Genomic DNA, 20,317 nt, shown 5'->3' on the forward strand with positions numbered 1-20,317 from the left:
CAGATATCATTTCTAAATTTTGTGCAAAACAAATATGATTTTAAATCTATGTAAGGAGCTTACTATAATGTATTTATAGAGTGGGTTCTTATGAAATGAGGAATCTTGCAGCTCATGAAAACCATCATTCCCAAATTCAACTGTAAATGTCTGCTTTTGTATATGGAGAAGTTTCTGAGGTGAATTACTTGTATTTATCTATTTGTAGCTATTTGGCCAGTTGAAAAAACTAAAATGTTAGCACAGTGTGTGTGTGTGTGTGTGTGTGTGTGTGTGTGCACATCTATCTATCTATCTATATCTATCTAGAGTATGTATTTGTGTGCACGTGTACAATTTTTTTACCTGTAGAGATACTGAGAATTAGCCTCATCCTAAGGAACAAAATAAGTAATAAGGTATATAATTAGAGGAGGGATAAACAGACATAAATAAAGAATAGGAAATTCATTCAAAATTGCCAAGAAAATCATAATGGCTACCATTTATTGAACCCCAACTATGTGACAAACATTAAGCAGCTTTACATATGTCATGTCTAATCCCACAGCTGTCCTGTGGGGTGGACAGCATTATCCTTCCTTCATAGATCAAAACAGAAGCCCAGAGTGCTTCAGGAAGAACACGCACAAGGAAATGGACTTCAAACTGCTAACTGTGTCAGCAGTTCTGTCTGAGAAGTCCACCCTCTCCCTGGTGCGTCTCCTGGTTGGCTGATTTGTACAGATCATGGGGGACAACTCAGCATTGCTCTTTTTTCTTTGAGAATTGAGAAGCAGGTGGCAGATCCTGACCAAGGTGTCAGGATCTCCACTTTCCGGAAGTACTGTGTTTCTCAGTGACGTACTGTTGGTTAAAACCACGGATAATGACAGAAATTTGGATCTTAAGGTCCTTTCAGAGTCACTTAACTCTATTATTTTTGAACGCTTTTTTCCGGATTATAGTTCACATGTGTAAAAAAATTTTTAAGGAATGAGATGCATAAAGAAAATGGAAAATGACACTGCAGAGAAGCAATGACTGTTAACATTTTGAAATACTTCCTTTCTTTTTCCTTGCTTAGTTCTCGTGGATATAACAGAATTCTGAAATAAGATTTTTCTCTCACTTATCATTAAAACATTTCTATAAATTCTCCCCAAAAAATCACTTTATAAACACTACTTTTAACAGCTGCACCTCATTCCACTGAAACAATGTTACAGTTTACTTAATGATGCCCTGTTGTCAGATATTTAAGGTGTTTCCAATTGCTATAATAAATAGTATTGCAGTTTTTCACAAAGTATAAGGCTCTTGACACATACTGCAAAATTGCTTTTCAAAAAGCTACCCCCCTGACTTATAGATAAGAAAATGGAGGTGTGATATATTGCCATGGTTACACAGTTAATAAATATTTGCTGCGGGTTTTGAATCAATTGTCTCTCCATAATCTTTCTATGTTTACAGCTGTTTACTCTGACTTGGACAGGTATGGTTGGTGAGATTGTCAACCATATCCTTCCTAATCTTGGAGGAGACACAAATGCAGCATGGTAATGGGACAATCCCAGTCTGGAAAGCCTGATAGACCTGATCCCTCATTTAACTAGCTCTGTGGGATTGAAGAAATTATGGAAACTTTCTGAGTCTACATTTCCCCACCTCTCAAGGTGGGGAAAATAAAGCTTACCTTATAGGGTTTTTATAAAGAATAAAGAATGTCAGATATATAAAAATCTAAGCACACAGTAGGCTCAATAAATAGAACTTACTTTTTTGGAGAATAGACATGGCATTTACTATCATGTTAATCATTTAGGCCATCAAAGTCAATTTCCTCTGGGGTATTTTTTTGTTCATTACTATACATTCTGGCTGGTATCTGCGGTTTGAACAAGCAAACTCCCTTCCAAAAGGTGTGATTAATTTTGTCTTTGAATTGTAAAGTCTGGAAAACAAAGCTTCTTTGTAATAAAGTTGGCTGTGTAAAACAAAAGAATTTACACAAAAACCTTCATTAAATCATGGAAAGTAACAATGAAGTATGTCAGTGTTCAAAGTTTTCTCTGCATTCATTGCCACCCCCCACCACTCCTGGTGTGCAGTTCAAATACCAGGTACAATGGGGAAACTACAGGCAAAACTGAGGGATTATAAAGTTTACCTCCTCTAAACCTCTATTCCCAACCTTCTTCTTTTTCTTCCTGATGGGACAGATTTTCTCCTTTCAAACACATGTTGCCCTCTTCATTGCTAAACACGAACTTCGGGTGGAAAATGGAAACTTTGGAAATGATAGGAACACTTGGTATCTTGACTTTGTGTGCATGTGTGTGTATGTATGTATATTGCAAACTTCTGTGAACACATCAAATTGTATACTTTAAATATACATAGTCTATTGTATGCAAAATCGACCTCAAGAAAGTAGTGAAAAGAAAAGCATATATACCAAACTAAGAAAATGAAGCATGAAACGAAGAGCCAATTGAGCTGTGAGGCATATAGGAATTTAGTGGAAGCCCCCACTATCCTGAGTTGAGCCCCTTATACCTACAGAAGCTTGTCACAAAGTCAGACAAGCTTCCCAAGTAAAACCTATCTTAAAAGGCCTATTTGCCCCATGTTCTTCCCCAACCCGGGCACATTGGTATCTAAAATTCCTACTGGTATTGTCACTCTTTCCCCACTTCTGGAGACAGGGCCTTTTCAGCTGAATGTGTGTGCACATCATGCTACATCATTGGCTAATGCCTTGCTTTATTTCCACTAGTGACTCCTAAACTTTCCCCCCAGGAACCCTAAATTGCATACCAGGGAGATTCTGTGACTCTACGCTTCAAAAGTAGCTTTACTATTTTTCAGGTGATAAGTTTGCATGTTGGCATAATTAGCAGAACTCCCAAACTATTAAACCTTGGGCATCACTTACTCCTTGCCCAGTCCTTCTATCCCTAATGCCCTACCCACTCATATGGAAGCAAAGATGGATCATCATGACTCTCTCTGATTGATGCCTTTGACCCTGGCATCATGTTGCTTGTGACCACAGGGCTGAATTTTCCTTCCAGTTCATGCCTATTCCTTCCCCATCCATATCCTTTACCCTACCTTTTTTTTTTTTTTTTTTTTTTTTTTTTTTTTTTTTGCTAATAAGTCACTCAAATGGTTCTTTATGATCTTCTGTGTAAATCCTTAGAAGTGCTACTTTCCATGCTGACCTGGGGTTGCAGACCAGTCAGCTGGGTAGCATTGCAGAGTGAGTTGTTGAGTGATTTACCTCTGTGGGCCAACACATTGGGCCAAGTTTGGTGTGTAGGGATAACATATGGGACTGGTAAATGTAGAACGTACGGAGGACATGGGGATGAAATCAGGAACAAGATGGCGCCAGGTCCTGGTGGGGGTGCTGATAGGCTAGAGTGCAGAGTTCTGGAGGTTGTATGGAGACCTTACCTACATCCCAGGGCTGCAGGGCTTCCTCCCTGTCCTCTGTCTCAGTGGTTCAGAAACATGGCATGAGGCTCTAGACACCCCTCTTCCAGGCACACTATCCTCCCAGGAGCCTGGACTCCCCACATGTCTTATTTCTACTCAGAGGAAGCAATTCAGATTTAAGTTAAGCTTTTAACTTAATGATGAGCTAGCCCGTGCACCTTGAAGAGAACAGCGTAGAGCCTTGCCTTTGTTCTAGGATCTATAGGCTGGTGCAGTCGCACACAAGGCCCATTTGTGAAGATGTCTCTGAAATGTATTCACTGAAGATAACTATAGAGGTTTAACACTACTGCTCTTCAGTTAATGATATAAAATTCATGGTCCTTCATTTTTACATCCTGTACAAATGATAGTGTCATCTCCAACTACAAGCCTCTCTGCTTGAATGCTGAATATGATTAGTGTCCCTTTAAGTTGAATGAGAGCATGTGATCTTCAGGGGTATGACGAGGTGAAACTCTGCGTGCTATTTCCAAGGTTTCATTATGGTATGCTCTTAAAAAGCAGAATTTCAGAGTTAACACCAAAACATGTTTCAGTGACTGATCTTTTGGGGTTGTGGCCACAGGAGAGGGCAGACAGGAACTGGAGGACAGCTCATAAACTCCTGTTTTCAGCCTGAGGTTTACCAGGCTCCACAATCAGCACATTTCCAAACAAAGGACAGACAGATTCCTGTAAGATAATGAGGCAGGTATAATGGAAATGCAGTGGTACTCAAATATTGTACCCAATAGAACACCTTTTGCAAATAGACCCAGGGGGATGCTTGGCCAGGGAGTAGATGTATTTTCTTGGCAAGAAGTTCTGAGAACTACCAAAAATGGCTGACTCAGTGGCTTAGAGTGGGAAAAACTGATGTTATGATCTCTTATTTCAAAGACTAAAGTAACAGAAACTTAGGACTTGGTGGCTTCTGACAAGGATGGTGACATCCTTGCAGGACTCACTGTGTGCACATGTCCATTCCATAAGAGGTGTTCCTGCACTGCAGAAAGCTTACAGGAGTTGAAAATATTGGACAGTTTGAGTGCCCTCACACTGACAGTATCTTTACTCTCATTTGGGGAGTTATTGTCAAACAATGGGATACCATCTGGTATTTGAGTCCTAATGGGAGTGTGTAATTGAAGAGGACTGGGGACTAAGGAACATGACAGAAGGGACATGAAAGAAGGAAAACATCAAGAGCCTTAACAGGAGGAATTGGGTCCTAGGCTGATGAATTCTGAGGTCTCTGGCAGCCAGGATCACTTGGATTGATGGACACACTTCTGAAGCCAAATTCAAAGATGAGGCGCCTGGGTGGCTCAGTCGGTTGAGCGGCTGACTTCGGCTCAGGTCATGATCTCTCAGTCCGTGAGTTCAAATCCCATGTCGGGCTCTGTGCTGACGGCTCAGAGCCTGGAGCCCGCTTCTGTTTCTGTGTCTCCCTCTCTCTCTGCCCCTCCCCCGTTCATGCTCTCTCTCTGCCTTTCAAAAATGAATAAATGTTAAAAAAAAAATTTAAACAAAGAGAGTGTGCCTGTTTATCATTTGTGATCTGCTGAACTGCATGAGACACAAATATTCAGAGAATTTTTTTCTCTGTGGCAAGAGAGAATTCCTTGCTGCAGGAACACTGTGAGCTGAGAAAACTCAGAAGTCTGGAAGAGTCAGGTTTGAAGAGTCTGCCTACAGCCACAAATTTGCGGGGCGGGTAACGAGAATTGCACATGGGGAAACTGCTGAGCTTTTGCACGGGAGGAGTGTTGCATCTCACTGAAATAAAGACTTGTAGTGCGCGTGGCATCACTTTGCACAACCATGTTGCTGATCCCTGTCCAGCTGGAGCTGCACCAGGCAGGCAGCCTTCCTGGTGTCCTACCCCATTACAGGAAGGCATTCAGGGGGATGCTCCAACACAAGGTTATGGATATATAGGATGAACACGGGGGCTGGATCAGAAGTAGGAGCTGATTTCTGCATACATAATGAGGGAGAGAAAATCATATTCACCAGCATTCCTCTTAGAGAGAGCTCTGAATATATTTGGGTGAAGAAATACTTTAATAAACCATTTGGGGCAGAGGGTGAGACCCAAGGGTATCATCAAGCTAGAGAAGTTATTAGTAAACTGCTCTGCATGTGATAAGGAGAGGCATTTGTCATAATCATAAGAGGGAAGAGGAAAGAAAAGAAAGTCAGGGAAAGTGGTGGTGGTGCTGAGAAGAGGGGTGTGAGAAGAATGCCTCTCCATGGCTCTGGCTCCAGCCCCAACTCTTTTTTTTTTTTTTTTTTAAGTTTATTTCTTTTGAGAGAGACAGAGCACGCAGGAGTGCACAAACAGGGGAAGGGCAGAGAGACACAAAGAGAGAGAGAGAGAGAGAGAGAGAGAGAGAGAGAGAGAATCCCAAGCAGGCTCTGCACTGTCAGCACAGAGCCCAATGGGGGGGTTCAAACTCCAGAACCTCGAGATCATGACCTGAGCCAAGTCAGACACTTAACTGACTGAGCCACGCAGGCGCCCCACCGGCCCCAACTCTTAAATAAAGTGAGGAAGCTCATTATGGGGTTTTGTGAAGATCCCCGAAGGAGCTGAATTAACGGTCTGGTTAAGGGGGGTGAAATAGAGGCAGCACCCATGAGTGTGATCATCAGTGGGGAGGAGCCCACAAGCACATTAGCCATGGACAATCCCAGGATCACAGCACAACCTTTGGATCTTAATGGGTGGTAGAACTGGTTTTGAATCAAGTTTTTCTTATTCACCCAAAGGCAGGGGTAGTGGAGGTGTGGGCACCTGAAATCCAGGTTATTTATGTATAACTATAAAGCAACTGGAATCCCTGAAGATGGCAGTTATCAGTATATTTTGATGAGACATGCTATCTAAAATTAAAGGAAGTTATTATAGAATCTAATGAATTTGGAGATAGGGCCTCTATGGAGAAATTAAGGTAAAATGAGGTCATATGGGTAGACCCTAATCCATGTAAATTACTTGGGAGATAGGGCTTTCAAAACAGTAATTTAGTTAATCTAAGGCAATTAGACTGGCTCCTTGATCCTGTATCACCCATGTCCTTATAAGAGAGATGCCAGGGTCAGAGGAAAAGACCATGTGAAGAGGCAGCAAGAAGGTGCCTGTCTGCAAGACTAGGAGAGAGTCCTCACAGGAAACCAATGCTGCTGGCTGGCATCTTGATCTTGAACTTCCAGCCTCCAGAACTGTGAGAAAATAAATGTCTGTTGTTGATGGCAAAAAAAAAAAAAAAAAGGGAAATATTCCATTTTTGCTTATGCTGCTGATGCATGTATGTGCTATTAGAATGCAAAGAAACTATTGAAACTCACAGAGAAATAATTAAGTTTTTACTCTTGGGGGTAGGGGTTGAATGTTCATGGTTGATTGGGTTAACAGTGACATAGGATACTCTAATTTCAGGGTCATCATCTAAGTTGAAGCTTTCCTCTTCAAATGGAGAAATGATTGCCCTCCTCCCAACAATTACCCTTTAAGAGTAGCCTGCCTTCTTGGGGCTCTGTGGTCTTACTGTTATGTTCAATTTTTTTTTTTTTTTGGCTTTTCCTGGACTTCTGAAACCAAATTATCATCTGATATTATAAAAGACCTTTAAAAATAGTTCTTGTTTTGGACTGCTTTTCCTCAAGTCACATTCTTCACCTAATATGTGATTAAACTTCTCTGGAAGGAATCAACTTCATAATAATATGTATCAACTCTGAATAAATGAGGAAATGCTTCTTATTCATGTTTAGCACCTTTTATTCACAGATATAACATCTCCATTCATGTTTTCTTTTGAGTCTCTGGGTTGAAGGTATAGCTTTATATATTTTTTCTTATGGTTAAGATGATAACTGCCATACATCATTTTTAAAAAGGCAATGATAACAATACAGTTTATGCTTACTGTGCAACAATTTTATACACCTAAGTCAATTTTGCCTTAAGGAAGTTTACATAATATATTTCATATTTTTGTAAATAAATGTAAATAATACATTTTATTTTTTTGATATCCTAATAAACGTAAATATCCTAATAAATCGCAAGCCACCTTTCAAGGCAGAGATTCTGAAGATTTTTAGGATGACTTTAATGTTTCTAGTCCTCTTTCGTTGCATTCTCTCTCTCTCATACACACACAACTTTTTATTTATTTTTTTATTTTTTTTTAAAAATGTTTTTATTTATTTTTGAGACAGAGAGAGACAAAGTATGAGCAGGGGAGGGGCAGAGAGAGAGGGAGACACAGAATCTGAAGCAGGCTCCAGGCTCTGAGCTGTCAGCACAGAGCCTGATGCGGGGCTTGAACTCATGGACTGTGAGATCGTGACCTGAGCTGAAGTCAGACACCCAACAGACTGAGCCACCCAGGCGTCCCCACACACAACTTTTTACACTAAAATTTTTTTTACAAAATTCTGTGCCAAAACTATTGATTCAGATATTCAGACCATGGCAACCATTCTGGAGGAATTAAGAGTCCACTATTTCAGTGTTCCCTCCAGAAATTATTATTCTGGGTTACTGAGTTTTTTGATCAATTGAAGGCAAGTCAGTAACTTTTTTCCAGCTTTCTAAAAGTCATTTGATTTTTCATCTTAGAAAATAGAGGTTAATGAATATTTAATATTGACATAATGATTATGAATACTAGAGTTCAGAGTCATTCTGTAAAGGACATCATACAGGGCTTCTGTATAAACGTGGGTTAAAAAAGTAGGCAAATTTACACTGATTTGACATCACACTTGGAAGGTGGCAGGGATTTGAATTGATAAATACATTTTTATTATGATATGTATGTATTTTAACATGGAGTTCAGGAATTTTCAGCTAGTCCGAATAATTAAGGTCAAATTAAGTAGGCATTTAACTGCAAAAGTAAACTAATGTGCTTTTAAGGGCATAGTTTAATTTGGCACTTTAACAACAACTGAAAAATGTATGCCAAATTAAAATTTACAGTATATCTTTACATAGACTATTTTATGGAGTTTTTATTAGATGAATATAATAGGCTACTGTCTCATGCTTACAGACTAGAAAATGTTTCAAATGCTTAGTCCTAATACTACATAGCTAGTAAGTAAAGGAAACAATCTAATCACAAGTAATGTATTCCAAGAAAGTTACTTTTCTACTTTGTGCTTTAAGTGATTCTTATGCTTGTGCATAGGTTTCCCACTTATGGCTCTTGAATCAAAGTGGGAATAAGTAATTTACACTTAATTTACAAGGGGGGTTTGGATTAATTTTACTCTGGGCAAGAAACAAATTCTGAAAGAAATTAATCTCCCTGTTTTATTATGAGCTGCAATGGCTTTTTGAGCCCATAAGGACACTTCAGTTATTATTATACTGACTTGTTTTTCAGAACTTTTCCATTCACCTGATCAATGTATATTAACTGGAACACATGTGGCTGATGCTGAGTAAAACAGAGATCCAAGGGAGTTAAGTAACTTATGAAGCAACAATGAACTAGAAGAGATAGAACTGAAACAACACAGATATAGATATAGACATAGAAATAGAAATAGAAATAGATATAGATAGATATAAAGATAGGTGATATATGGATATATATATATATATATATATATATATATATATATATCTGGAAATTATAAAGTGGTTCGTCAGGGCACTTGAGGCAAGAAGCACACCTAGTTCAATTATATATGAATTACTGGTGAATTTTGGCAGACCATGCAACATCTTATCTGAACCTCAGTCTCCAGTCTATAAAATGAGAAAATAAAATCTCTAAAACAGACAATGTGACAATTAAATGAGATGCTGTGAGTTGATGTGCACTATTACTGTTAAGGTCCTTGTAATTATTTTGAAGGAAAAGAGAAAGCAAACTTGACCCTGTGCTCTTGGAACAAAGTTTCAATAAGCTTCTTTTAAAAATCATATATTACACAAAATATATTCAACTTCAATTATTCAGCATGTAAACTGAATGAGTTCCAAGTGCCCCATGTTGTATGGACATTTAACAATTGTTTCAAAGTTAAAATTTGGTACTTATTCTACAGGTGAGAAAGATTTGCAACTGGGAGGACTCATTGTTCTTTGGATGGCTGCTGTTTCTTTAAATTGGGTGAAAAAACTGTACAGTTGCTGAGTCAGATGATCTGGCAGCCTCGGAGATTCAGAGCAAGAAAATGGTGGCACTCATAAAAAAAGAAAAGAAAAGAAAGCAAAACATAAGCTTCCTTAATACATCTGCAAAGTAGGTATAACATTAGACAAATTGTACTTTAAAGGCAGAAAAATTGTAATTTGGAAGGCATAATATTTTAGTTTTTCTTATAATGGCTAATTATTTTTTTAGCTTATATTATATATATATATGTGTATATATATATATATGTATATATATTGTGTGTCAGTGTGCCTTTAGAAAGATACAAAGTCCCATCGTTTTGTCCATAAATGCTTTATTCTCTTATGGCTACATTTTATTGCAATTTTGCCTTTATTAATAAATATAATTTAAACCTGTAAAACACTTCTTTGTTTTGTTTTTCCTCTCTTACGTAATTTTAGATGGTCATGTTTACCAGGCTCGTTTCTGGTTTGGATAATAAAATGAAATGAAAGAAACCTCTTATCGATCTGTCTGTCTATCTATCTATCTATCTATCTAGAACCATTCATCCTATGTAAGCAGGAGTTAAGTTTGTATAGTGTTTCAAAAAGATATCACAAATGTTTTCTGTGGAAAATTTCTGTTTGGTGCTACGAGCTTTAACACACAAGTACATCATGTTATATCCTTCCCCCCTAAAATATGTTCTGATAGTAAAAATCTGGGATCTAAGAGATCATCTTTTTCAATTTAGATGAAGGATTACATAATAATAAAGAGTTTTCCTTTGCTTAGTAAAATAGCTTCTCCACTGATTATTCAGACTCTCCTGGGGCCCAAAGCATGACTGATTCTAAAATCTAAATCTTACTTAAAAGCCTGGGCCTTGATTTAAAAATAAAAAAGCAAACATAAGATTAGTTAAAAAGCAACATTGGCCATATGTGCCAAATGATGTTGCAGAAATCCACGTGTAACAGAATCCCCTCCAAGTGCTTATTTAAAATGCAGATTCTTGGAATAAAATAAAATAAAATGCAGATTCTTGGCACCTGCAGCAAGTATGCTGAATTAGATTTTCTGTGAGGAAGGCCAGAAATGTGTATTTTTAAACAGCATTCCAGGTAATGATGTTGCTGATAACCTTTGCCTCAGTTCTTCGACTTCTCATTACTCTCATGCTTAAATTAAGAAAGTAAAGGCATATTTGTTTATACCACTCTGATTGCACAATTTTATTAGTTTCAGTTTGTTTAAGAGATTACATATCTTTGCTCATATAGTTCTGAACCTCTACAAAACCTTTCTTCCTACTGGCTTTGAAACCATTTAAATAAATTGAGTTTTTTTGTTTTTTTTTTTTGAGGTGAAGGGAAAAAGTGAGATCTTGTTGAAGAAGAATTAAAAAGTCATTTGTGATAGAATTTTTATATTATCATGAACAAAGCCATTATGTTACTTACAATATAAAAAATAAAAATCAACTTATTATTTTTCAAAGGACCTCTGAGGCACTGGAACTTGAAGTCTTGTAGTTGACGGTTTCGTTGTTTCCCTTCTATTACTTCTTTATGATTATGTAGGTCTGCCCAGTTGCAGCCATTATTCTAGGGCTCCTGAAATAAATAACTGCACTGACAAGCAGAGATTGTCTTCCATTTTCCCTTCTTTAAAATATAAATGCTGACACTTAGCAAGTTCAACAGTTGTCAATATACGTGGTTTTGCTGAATACACACCGACATAGCATGGCTCAGGATATGGTAAACCAGTGCAGGTCCCAAGTTGGGCATTTTCTAGGATGGGGGAGAGCCTTACAAAGAGACCTTCCTTCCCCTACTGAACAAAGCCTTCATTTATTCCCAAGGTTATCTCCATTGGTTGGCTTACTGTCATAGAAATTGATCTTATTTTAACGCTTAGTGATTTTTTTTTTCATTCTAATAAATGAATGTTTTAACGTAAGGCAAGTGTTCAAACACAAGGAAAGCTGCAGTATGGGAAGAAAACAATTGAGAGAACAATTTGAGGCAAATTCTTCATCACTGGAAAAACTTCTTATTCCATCCTCCATTCCGTCTTGTACCCCAGAAAGAGGAACAAAGAGAAGGAGGCCTTTCAACACTCGCTGGCGGCCAACTGGCGCGGAAGGGATTGGCTGCCGAGTTTTGGACACTTTCCTCGCATGAACCTGACCCATTCCGCTCCACCCCTCCAGAAAAAAGGCCTGGCCAGTTCCAAGCTGGGGAGATGACCAAGAGACGTCCTCATCATTCCTTGCACCCCTCCTGAATCCGAGAGGCCCCCACTTCGTCCTCCACTTAGTTGGGCCCCAATCCCGCTCTAGGCGTCAGTCACTGTTAACGCAGATCACATCTTACCCGAGGAAACAGTTGGGGTGTGGGGCGAGGCCCGGGGCGGTTAACAACAGAAGGGGTGCATTCGCGGAGTGGGGTGATCAGTGGGCTATGCCTCTAAACTCTTGCTACGGGGTCCTACCCCAGCTGCCAGTTAAATCTCTGGGATCCGCAGCGTCTCTAGAAATTGAGAGGGTGGGGAGATGGGGTCGAGGAGGGTGGTCGCAGCTAGGAGGTGGGGGAGGCTAGGTCGGTGCAGCTTTGAGTCTCGCTTCCTACGGTAGACTACTCTCTGTGGTCCTGGGGAGGCCCTTTGCAACCCCAGCCAGGCTGTGGGAGGCGGTGAGCCCCAGTTTGAAATCGTCCTGAGAGGACTAGCGAGAGGGATTCCTAGAAGGGGGCAAGTTATGTGACCAGAGGCCTAACACCCAAGCTCTTTGGAAATAGACATAGCTATGCGTTTATAGTCTATGTAAAAACGAACTAGGTTGTGAATAGGCACAGCGAGCATTGGTCTGAAGTCACAACTGTCTCGTGCTTTCTCCAGACCTTACCAGAACCTTGTTATTTATGACCCTTGCACAACTCAGTTTCCTCACTGCCCAGCCCCAACCCCCCCCCCCCCCAACAACCTAAGGCTAAGCAAGCTCTCAGTTCATCCTTAATGCACGATCATTTCAGGGTTTGAAAATGACTATATATATATATTTATATATATTTACTGGTGATGGTCATAACTTCTTGTAAAACTCAAAAGTATAACGAAGAAATTAAAGATCACCAATCCCAATCCCCTCATCCTGAGGAAAACACTATAAAAATTTTTGTACAAAAACAGAGTGTATGTGTGTGTCCAGAGAGAGGAAAGGAGGAAAAGTGAGAATAAGAATTGTTTACTGTTTTGAATCTTGAAAAATCACCTAACTTTATAATGTAATCATTTCACACTCTACTAAATATTCTTCAAAGACACGATGATTGTCTAGTATTCCAGAGTGCAGAATATTCCAGACCATTATTCCAGAGCATAGTTTTGTACCACAATTTAACATCTTGTTGCTAGAATGTAAGGCAATTTTCAATTTCTTGCTACTATTTGTCTGTATTAACCTTTGTCAGAATCTTTCTTTCACTGGATGATGCCCACACAGAGAATACAAATGTATGGATGTTTTTTCTGATTAAAAAATTTTTTTTCAAGTCAGCTCTATGCCCAACATGGGGCTTGAACTTGCAAGTCACATGCTCTGTGGACTGAGCCAACCAGGTGCCCCCAAAAATGTATGGATATTTTAAAAGTTCTTCATACCTACAGTAAAAATATCCTTGCCAGTGAGGGGTTTAAGAAGTGCATTAATAGCTATCATTATGTGACAATGAGAATTTAGAGAATTGTAGCTTTTTTAAAAAGTTAGCAAATAACTATAATTTTATATTTATAAAGTGAAAGAATATCCATTGTTTACATAATTTAAACTGTAGAAATAAAGCACCACAACTTTTTTTTTAATCAGGTTAGATTTTGCAGCAGACAGAAGGATTCTCTGGCCCAAGGTGTTTTAGTGTGGAGGGGATGAGTGAGATTGTTATGCTTCTCAAAAAGGAAGAAAAATTGTGAAGAATAAAAATACTGGATCAAATGTTCAGCTAAGAAAGTATTTTTGAGATGATTTGGATCATTTTACTAACAGGGGTCACTCACATGTTGGGAAAATGGTTTAGATTAACCCTACCATGGTAGTTACTAGCGATGAATTAACATGTATTAACAGACATATAAAATATTATGGACGTAGACAAGGTTATGTCCTTGCTACCTGAGGATGACAATGGACTTTTTAAAATTCAAGAGACCCCAAAGAAGTAAATAAATATTGAGTTTGGTTAAGTGTTATTGTTTCTTTACATAATACAACCTGGGGATCATGTACATTTCTTTACATAATACAACCTGGGGATTCATGTACCATGAATTATGGTTTATGCTAACTGTATAGAGCTTACCTTGAGAGAATGCTATTCTGTCAAAGGGGATAAAAAATCCTAAGGGTTCCCAAATAGCAGTAAACAAATAAACACTTACTGTTATATAAATATGACTATTTTGTAAACACACCAAGGTAGAAATAACAACAAATCAATTAATGTAATTCATCAGGCATGTGTGAATAAGAAACTAGTAATGTGGAATTTTATTATATACATTTTCCAGTCATATAAAAATAAAAAGTCATAATGAACATAGTTGCAGAAACTTTAAAAACAAAAAATAACACCTTCTATACTTATATTAATAATATTAAGTAATTCATACAAGAATTTTTTTAAGCATTGTGGCTCGTAAGAAATTGTATGGGTCCCAACATAATTACCATCCATTCTATATACGTTCTTAAATCAATATAACCATAGGCATAATATATATTTATGTGAACTATATAATTATATGTCATTTATAATTAATACTTCCATAAGTTTATATATGTGTATAACTTAAAAAATGAAGTTGGAGAATTGCACGTATATTTAAGAAATAGTCTATTCTACCTAAGTCATGTGTTCTGCCTTCAGATATTTACTAAAAATTGGGCTTTTCAAATAGTCAATACATTTTTAAATAACTTTACATATTATTCCTGAAAATTGATTTATACCTAAATAACAAGGAGTAAATGGCTACTTTCAAAGAACTACCATTTTTGTATTTTTAACATTTCATAAAATATATAAAATATGTCTTTAACTTAAAGTTAATTGCACTATTACATTGTGTATTCCTAAAATAGAAAACACATAATTATAATATTTACACAGATTAAAACTTTCTACTTTGTTACTATAGATTTCCAGAAGCAACCTAATACTTTAAATAAAATAGCTTTAAGTAGAGAGTAATAGTAACCACTCTGATATTCAAAAATATATGATGGCTAAACATTTGCTGGCCAGAATAAAGCACCATAAAACAAACAGGGTCTTGTTAATGTTGTTTAAAATGAAGGAAAGTTAAGTCCAGCAACATGCCATGAAATCTTTTACAAGCTCTTACTAATTCTTTAAAAATACTGAACTTTCATAATTATATGAAAAAGAAAATGTGTATTTACCCTATACATTGTAAGTTTTTTTAAGATTTTATTTTTAAGTAATCTCTACACCCAAAGTGGGGCTCGGACTTACAATTCGGAGATCAAGACGTGCTTGCTCTACCGACTGAGCCAGCCATGCGCCCCTGCTTGTAAATTTTTGGCATTAGAAATGGAGGTACCTAACTAAACACCTACAGTTTAACAGTTTTACATTTACGTGTTAAAGGCCTATTAACGTTGGGGAGAAAAAAATTCCCCCTCCCCCCGCATTTGTTTTTTTAAAACGTCTATTGGTGGAAATGGATGCCTTACTTGTGTAAGGTCACAAAAATTAAGTCTCATTAAATTGCTTTTAGATTTATTATCCAAGTTCTAATTAGGATTCTGCATATTGTAGCAATGTGTATTTTTCAATTATTCGGGTCATAGGAAATTACACCGTGTAAAGATTTGTCTGTTGTGAAGACAAAACTACCCAGGATTTTGTTTTTCAAGAAGTAGGCCTCATTTTTAAACAAGTGCTCATTGTGGCCTGAGAGGATTAAAGTATGATTAATAGTGATTTCTCAGACTCACCAGTGTAGGTCTATTTTTTGCTAAACATTTGATGGTAAGCATCATTCGGAGCAGTTTGAATCTGTCAAGATTTCAAATAAGAAGTCTGCGCCTCACTACGAAAGCCCAACTCTCTCTATAGACTGCAAAAGCAAATGTTTGCTTCTTCGATCAGTGTTACTATTTCGGGAAGTCAAACCACGTGCCAGCCCCCAACCTCTAACATCCCCCACTACTGTAAGGAGAGAGAGTTGACCTGGCAGAGGAGACAACAGGTGGCCCCCTTAAAACTAAGACCTTTGGTAATACTTTCCTCCAGGGCGAAATAAAGTGCCCTAGAAATACACCTTCACAGAGTGTGTGTGTGCGTGTGTGTGTGTTTGCATGTGTGTGCGCGCCCGAGTGTTTACTGGCTCTCACCCAGGAAATTCAGGAGTGACTGACTTCTAAGGTGGGTTTGGGATCTCCCGGTTCCCCCCAGAGTTTCACCGGATTGAGGAGGTGTGTGAAAGGAGCTCCGGGCTCAATACATTGGGAGCACCACACCTCTAAGCAACTGCAACCCGAACCGGGAAAGAGGTTCCACCCCTAGAAACCTCCTCCTCCTATCCTGGTCTAGAAGATGGTTTATCTGTATTAAATCATACCAAACAAAGTCTTCCAAAGGCCGACTGCGCCCGGGACTTTTCGAGGCCTTTCTTACCTGCTCTTCTAGGATGCGGCTGCTGCGCTCTGCGACGGCTCCTCACTAGCTTTAGCACCAGGGCCGCAGCGGCCCGCACACCCGGAGCTGCCCACTCACCCGCTGGCCGCGCGATCCGCACAACAAAAGCCCTCACTCGTGGAGGGCCACCAGCGCGCCGAATCCGCACTGTGATCAAAAACGCGCGCACCATACTTCAGCAGCCGCCACCACCGCTGTGCTCCGAGGCCGCTGCGCCGCCCTTTGGCACCAGAGGTAGGTAGCGCCGCGCCCGCCCCCCGATCTCAGACTGAGACCCACGCACCGCCCCCCGCCCATCCCCGCCCCGCAGGCGCGCCCCCGCGTTCCCTGCGCGCGCTCGCGCGCCCCCGACCTCCCCAGGTCTCAGAACCGTTCTGCGCCCGGCGCGCGCGGGAAAGGCCGGCGGAGAAGCTCGGAGTGCTGCGCGCGCGCGGGCCGCTAGCACCCAAGGTTCTCCTCCCTTCCCCCACGACTTCTTTCCCGCCCGATCCGCGCGGGCGCCCCACGCAGTGACAGCTCAAGGGCCTGTCGCCAGAACGCATCTCCAGGCCCCCGCCCCCTCGCAACATTTGTCACCTGACACGGCCGTAAGCAGGAACCGCCGCGTTGCCATGCGGCAGCTTCCAGTCCTGCTCGCTCGCGCCCCAGTTCCCCTGCCCCCCCCCCCACTTCTTTTATTCTTCGCGCTCCTCGCTAGAGATCTTCCACTCCTCCAAACCGGATTATTTAAAAGAGGAAAAAGAAAGGAAAAGCAAGGTCATCTCAGCGCTCGATCAGCCACTCAGGAGGCTGGATGTCAGTTTTGAAAGAAATGGCGCTACGCTCCACTTCTAGATTTGGGAAACGAGCGAAATTAAAGGAAACCGCTGCCTGCAGCCGACGCGACATGTGGACACTGAGTGGCGCTGGCGCCGCCGGAGCGGCGGGCCTGGCGCCCCAGCAGGTAGGTGGAGCCGAACCCCAACCCCGGCTTCCTTGCTGGGTCGGGGTACCTCTTCCCCTCTGTGCTCCAGCGTCGCGGAGAGCGCGGGACTGGGCGGAGAAGCCCGGCAGTTTTTATTTTCGGTTTTAACCTTCGAGAAGCGGCGCAACATCTGAACGCTTCTTCCTCTTTCCTCCGCCCGCGGCACTCCCCTCCCCCCCAGGGGCTGCTCCCCGCTTTTCCCGGTTTCCTCGCGGTCAGTGATTCCCGGCGGAGAGCCCTCCTCCCTCTCCTCCCTCCCGGCGCTCTGACACCCTCGGCTTTCGCTGCCCGACTCCTCAGCGCGGTCGCTGTCCGCTCTCCCGCGCTCCCGGCTTCCTTCCCCTGCCCTCCGGTTTCTTCCACACCACTGATCTTTTATTGCCGGCCACCCTCCCTCCCCCTTCCCCTCAGTGGTCCCCTCAGCACAGGAAAAGCGGGGGAAGGAAAGGAAGCGGCAGCATAAAGGAGGGGTGAGTCGAGGATACGGAGGCGGCCTAAGGACACGGAGCCCAGTTCCAGAGCGCAGCAGGGCAGGTCCCCGCTCCGGGGCTGGATGGAGCTCGGACGCCGGCTCGCTGGCTCCCCAAAGGCGGGAAGTCCAGCCCAGGACGCAGCTTTCAGGCGGGTGGCGCTGACCCGGTTCCCCAACCTCCAGGGCCTGTAGTCAGTAGCGATCGATCTACAGCCTCTCGGGCTGGAGGCGCGGCCTGGCCGGCCGTGCGTGTAACAGAGGATGTGGGACTAGGCCCAGCCTTCGCGGAACCCTAAAGGTGGCCCGCCGCGCGGTGGTTTCTTCTATGTGCCCGGGGTGGTGGCTTAGCTGCCGAAGAGGACCCACAGCGTGAGAGCTGACAGAGCCTTACAGATCAGGTGCCAAGCCCCTCACTACGTGGAGAAAGCGAGGCTTGCGTTGCCCAAGCAGTGTACCGAGAGGCCGGGTCTGGCGGCAGATGTCTTCCCGTTCTCCATCCCTCCCCTCATCCCGAGACCGAGCCGCCGACCAGGCCGGTTAGAAGAAGCGAGACTTAGGTACCAGTCTTAAGTAGCTACTCTAAATGTCTAGGTCTTCACAAACGCACCTCTCCCGGAACCTGTAGGATTCACTCAATTTACTGAGCACTGTGTTCCGTGCTGGGGCTACGTGCTACTTCTCCGACTAGACTGAATTCTCTTTCTCGGTCTTCACGAGGCTAGCTCTTTCTCCTTCAGATCTCTTCTCAAGTTTCCCTGCTCACAGACTCTTCCTCTTTCAGGCCCCATCTTATCACCATGTTGATGTGGTGGTTGTTTTTTTTTTTTTTTTTTTTTTTTTCTTTCTTTCCTCCCTGCATAGCATTTAGCATACAGAAATTATCCTATGTGATTGTTTACTTGTTTGTGGTTTGTCTCTTACAGTGGTAGGTAAACTCCATGGGAGCCAGATTCTGTTCTGTCTTACACTTACACCCATGACCCCCCCCCCCCCAGACACTTCATGGGTGAGATGGATTATAATGAGTGGATTTCATTTTATGGCCAATAGAGGAGGGGCACATTAGAGGGTGGGTAGAGAAAGCATCCTGGAGGGAAAATGCTGCCCAATTCCAGGAAGGTATTTTTTTTTTTTCACGTATACATTACTTTTACTATGAATGTAATTATTAAGAGTAATACTTTCCATTTGTCCTTGGGTATATTGAATATAGTTTGATCATCAAATCCTCAAAGCCAGTCGAAACTCAAACACCACCTCCCTGGGAGATTCTCCCTAAGCTGTCACCAATGATGCTAATGATAGTAATAATAACAACAATACAAAAATCATGTAGCAGAGGGATATTGAATTTGAAGTTCAGTCCGTCTTAGGGAAGCGACTTTGCACACCATTAGAGAACAGTGTAATATCCAGTATGGTATTCTAGAAGAACCCTGGACAAGTGGTAGAGTGAAGGGTTTCCAGGAAGGGGGGATTAGCTGTGACAGTAAACCATAGTGGGTGAGGTCAAGAAGACCTGTATGGCACATCTCTTGAAATTATTAGGGTTCTTCAGAGAAATGGAACCGATAGGACATGTGTGCATGTGTTTCTGTGCGTGATTTATTTTAAGGAACTGGCTTACTTGATTATGGGGGCTGGCAAGTCTGAAATCTGCAAGACACGTAGATGAGGTTGGAGACGCAGGGAAGAACAGAGGAGGCAGCTTTGAGTCAAAAGACAGCCTGAAGACAGAGTTCCTTTTTCTTCCGAAAGCCTGTCTTTTCACTTACGGCCTTGGTGAGGCCCACATGCATTGTGGAGGATAATCTGCTCCCCCCCCCCCACAAAGTCTTTGGATTTAAATGTTAATCATACCTAAAAAATGTCTTTGCAGCAACATCTTGACTGGTGTTTGAAAAGACATCTAGGTACTCTAGCCTAGCCAAGTTGACACCTAATTAGCTATCACATTATCCCATTATGTCTGAGGGGTTTACTGAGCCTCAGTTTTCCAGACAAGTTTAAATTCAGGAATCTGTCTGTATTGATGCGGTCTGTATAGCTTAACGTATAGCCATTTCATCTCCACCCAAACTTGGTCTGGGGATAAGGGAAGTTGCCCACTTCAGAGGAATGCCATTTGAGTAAGAACATTAAGGTCATTATATAGTAAGCTCTGTGTCCAATGAATATAAATTTTAACATTTAAACTTCAATTCCATCTTGGTTTTCCCCTGCTGCCGAACACCTGTGTTTTGTACGTTGTGGTATGCAGGGGGAATTCTATGCAATTTTAATAGTAGACTAAGCAAAATATAATTATGAAGCTGAATCTTTAGCAAAACAACTAATTTGTGGCATTACAAAGACTTTTGGAATCCCAAATGGCTTTTGGCTATGTGATCTTTAAAAAATGCATCCTTAAGAACTGGGTAGTATTATGTGTACGCACTTTCACATGTATTACTTATTATATCCTCACAGTGGCCCTTTGAATTTGGGATTTCTACTTCTACTTTACAGGTGAGAAAACAGGCCCAGAGAGGCTCAAATCTTGGACAGTCTATGGCCA

General features: G+C 41.2%; 1 protein-coding gene across 1 annotated transcript in view; it reads right to left on the reverse strand.

The window, feature by feature from the left end:
* The window catches only part of LOC122204933 (cyclin-dependent kinase inhibitor 2A-like), a 31,245-nt gene extending 14,652 nt beyond the window's left edge, over nt 1–16,593 (reverse strand). The window contains exon 1 of the mRNA XM_042912786.1: nt 16,304–16,593. Within this exon, the coding sequence (XP_042768720.1) occupies nt 16,304–16,496 (193 nt within the window). The 5' untranslated portion in view covers nt 16,497–16,593. The remainder of the gene's footprint in view (nt 1–16,303) is intronic.
* Nucleotides 16,594–20,317: the final 3,724 nt, after the last annotated feature.

This window comes from Panthera leo, chromosome D4 (assembly GCF_018350215.1).
Source record: "Panthera leo isolate Ple1 chromosome D4, P.leo_Ple1_pat1.1, whole genome shotgun sequence".
Taxonomy (NCBI): Eukaryota; Metazoa; Chordata; class Mammalia; order Carnivora; family Felidae; genus Panthera; species Panthera leo.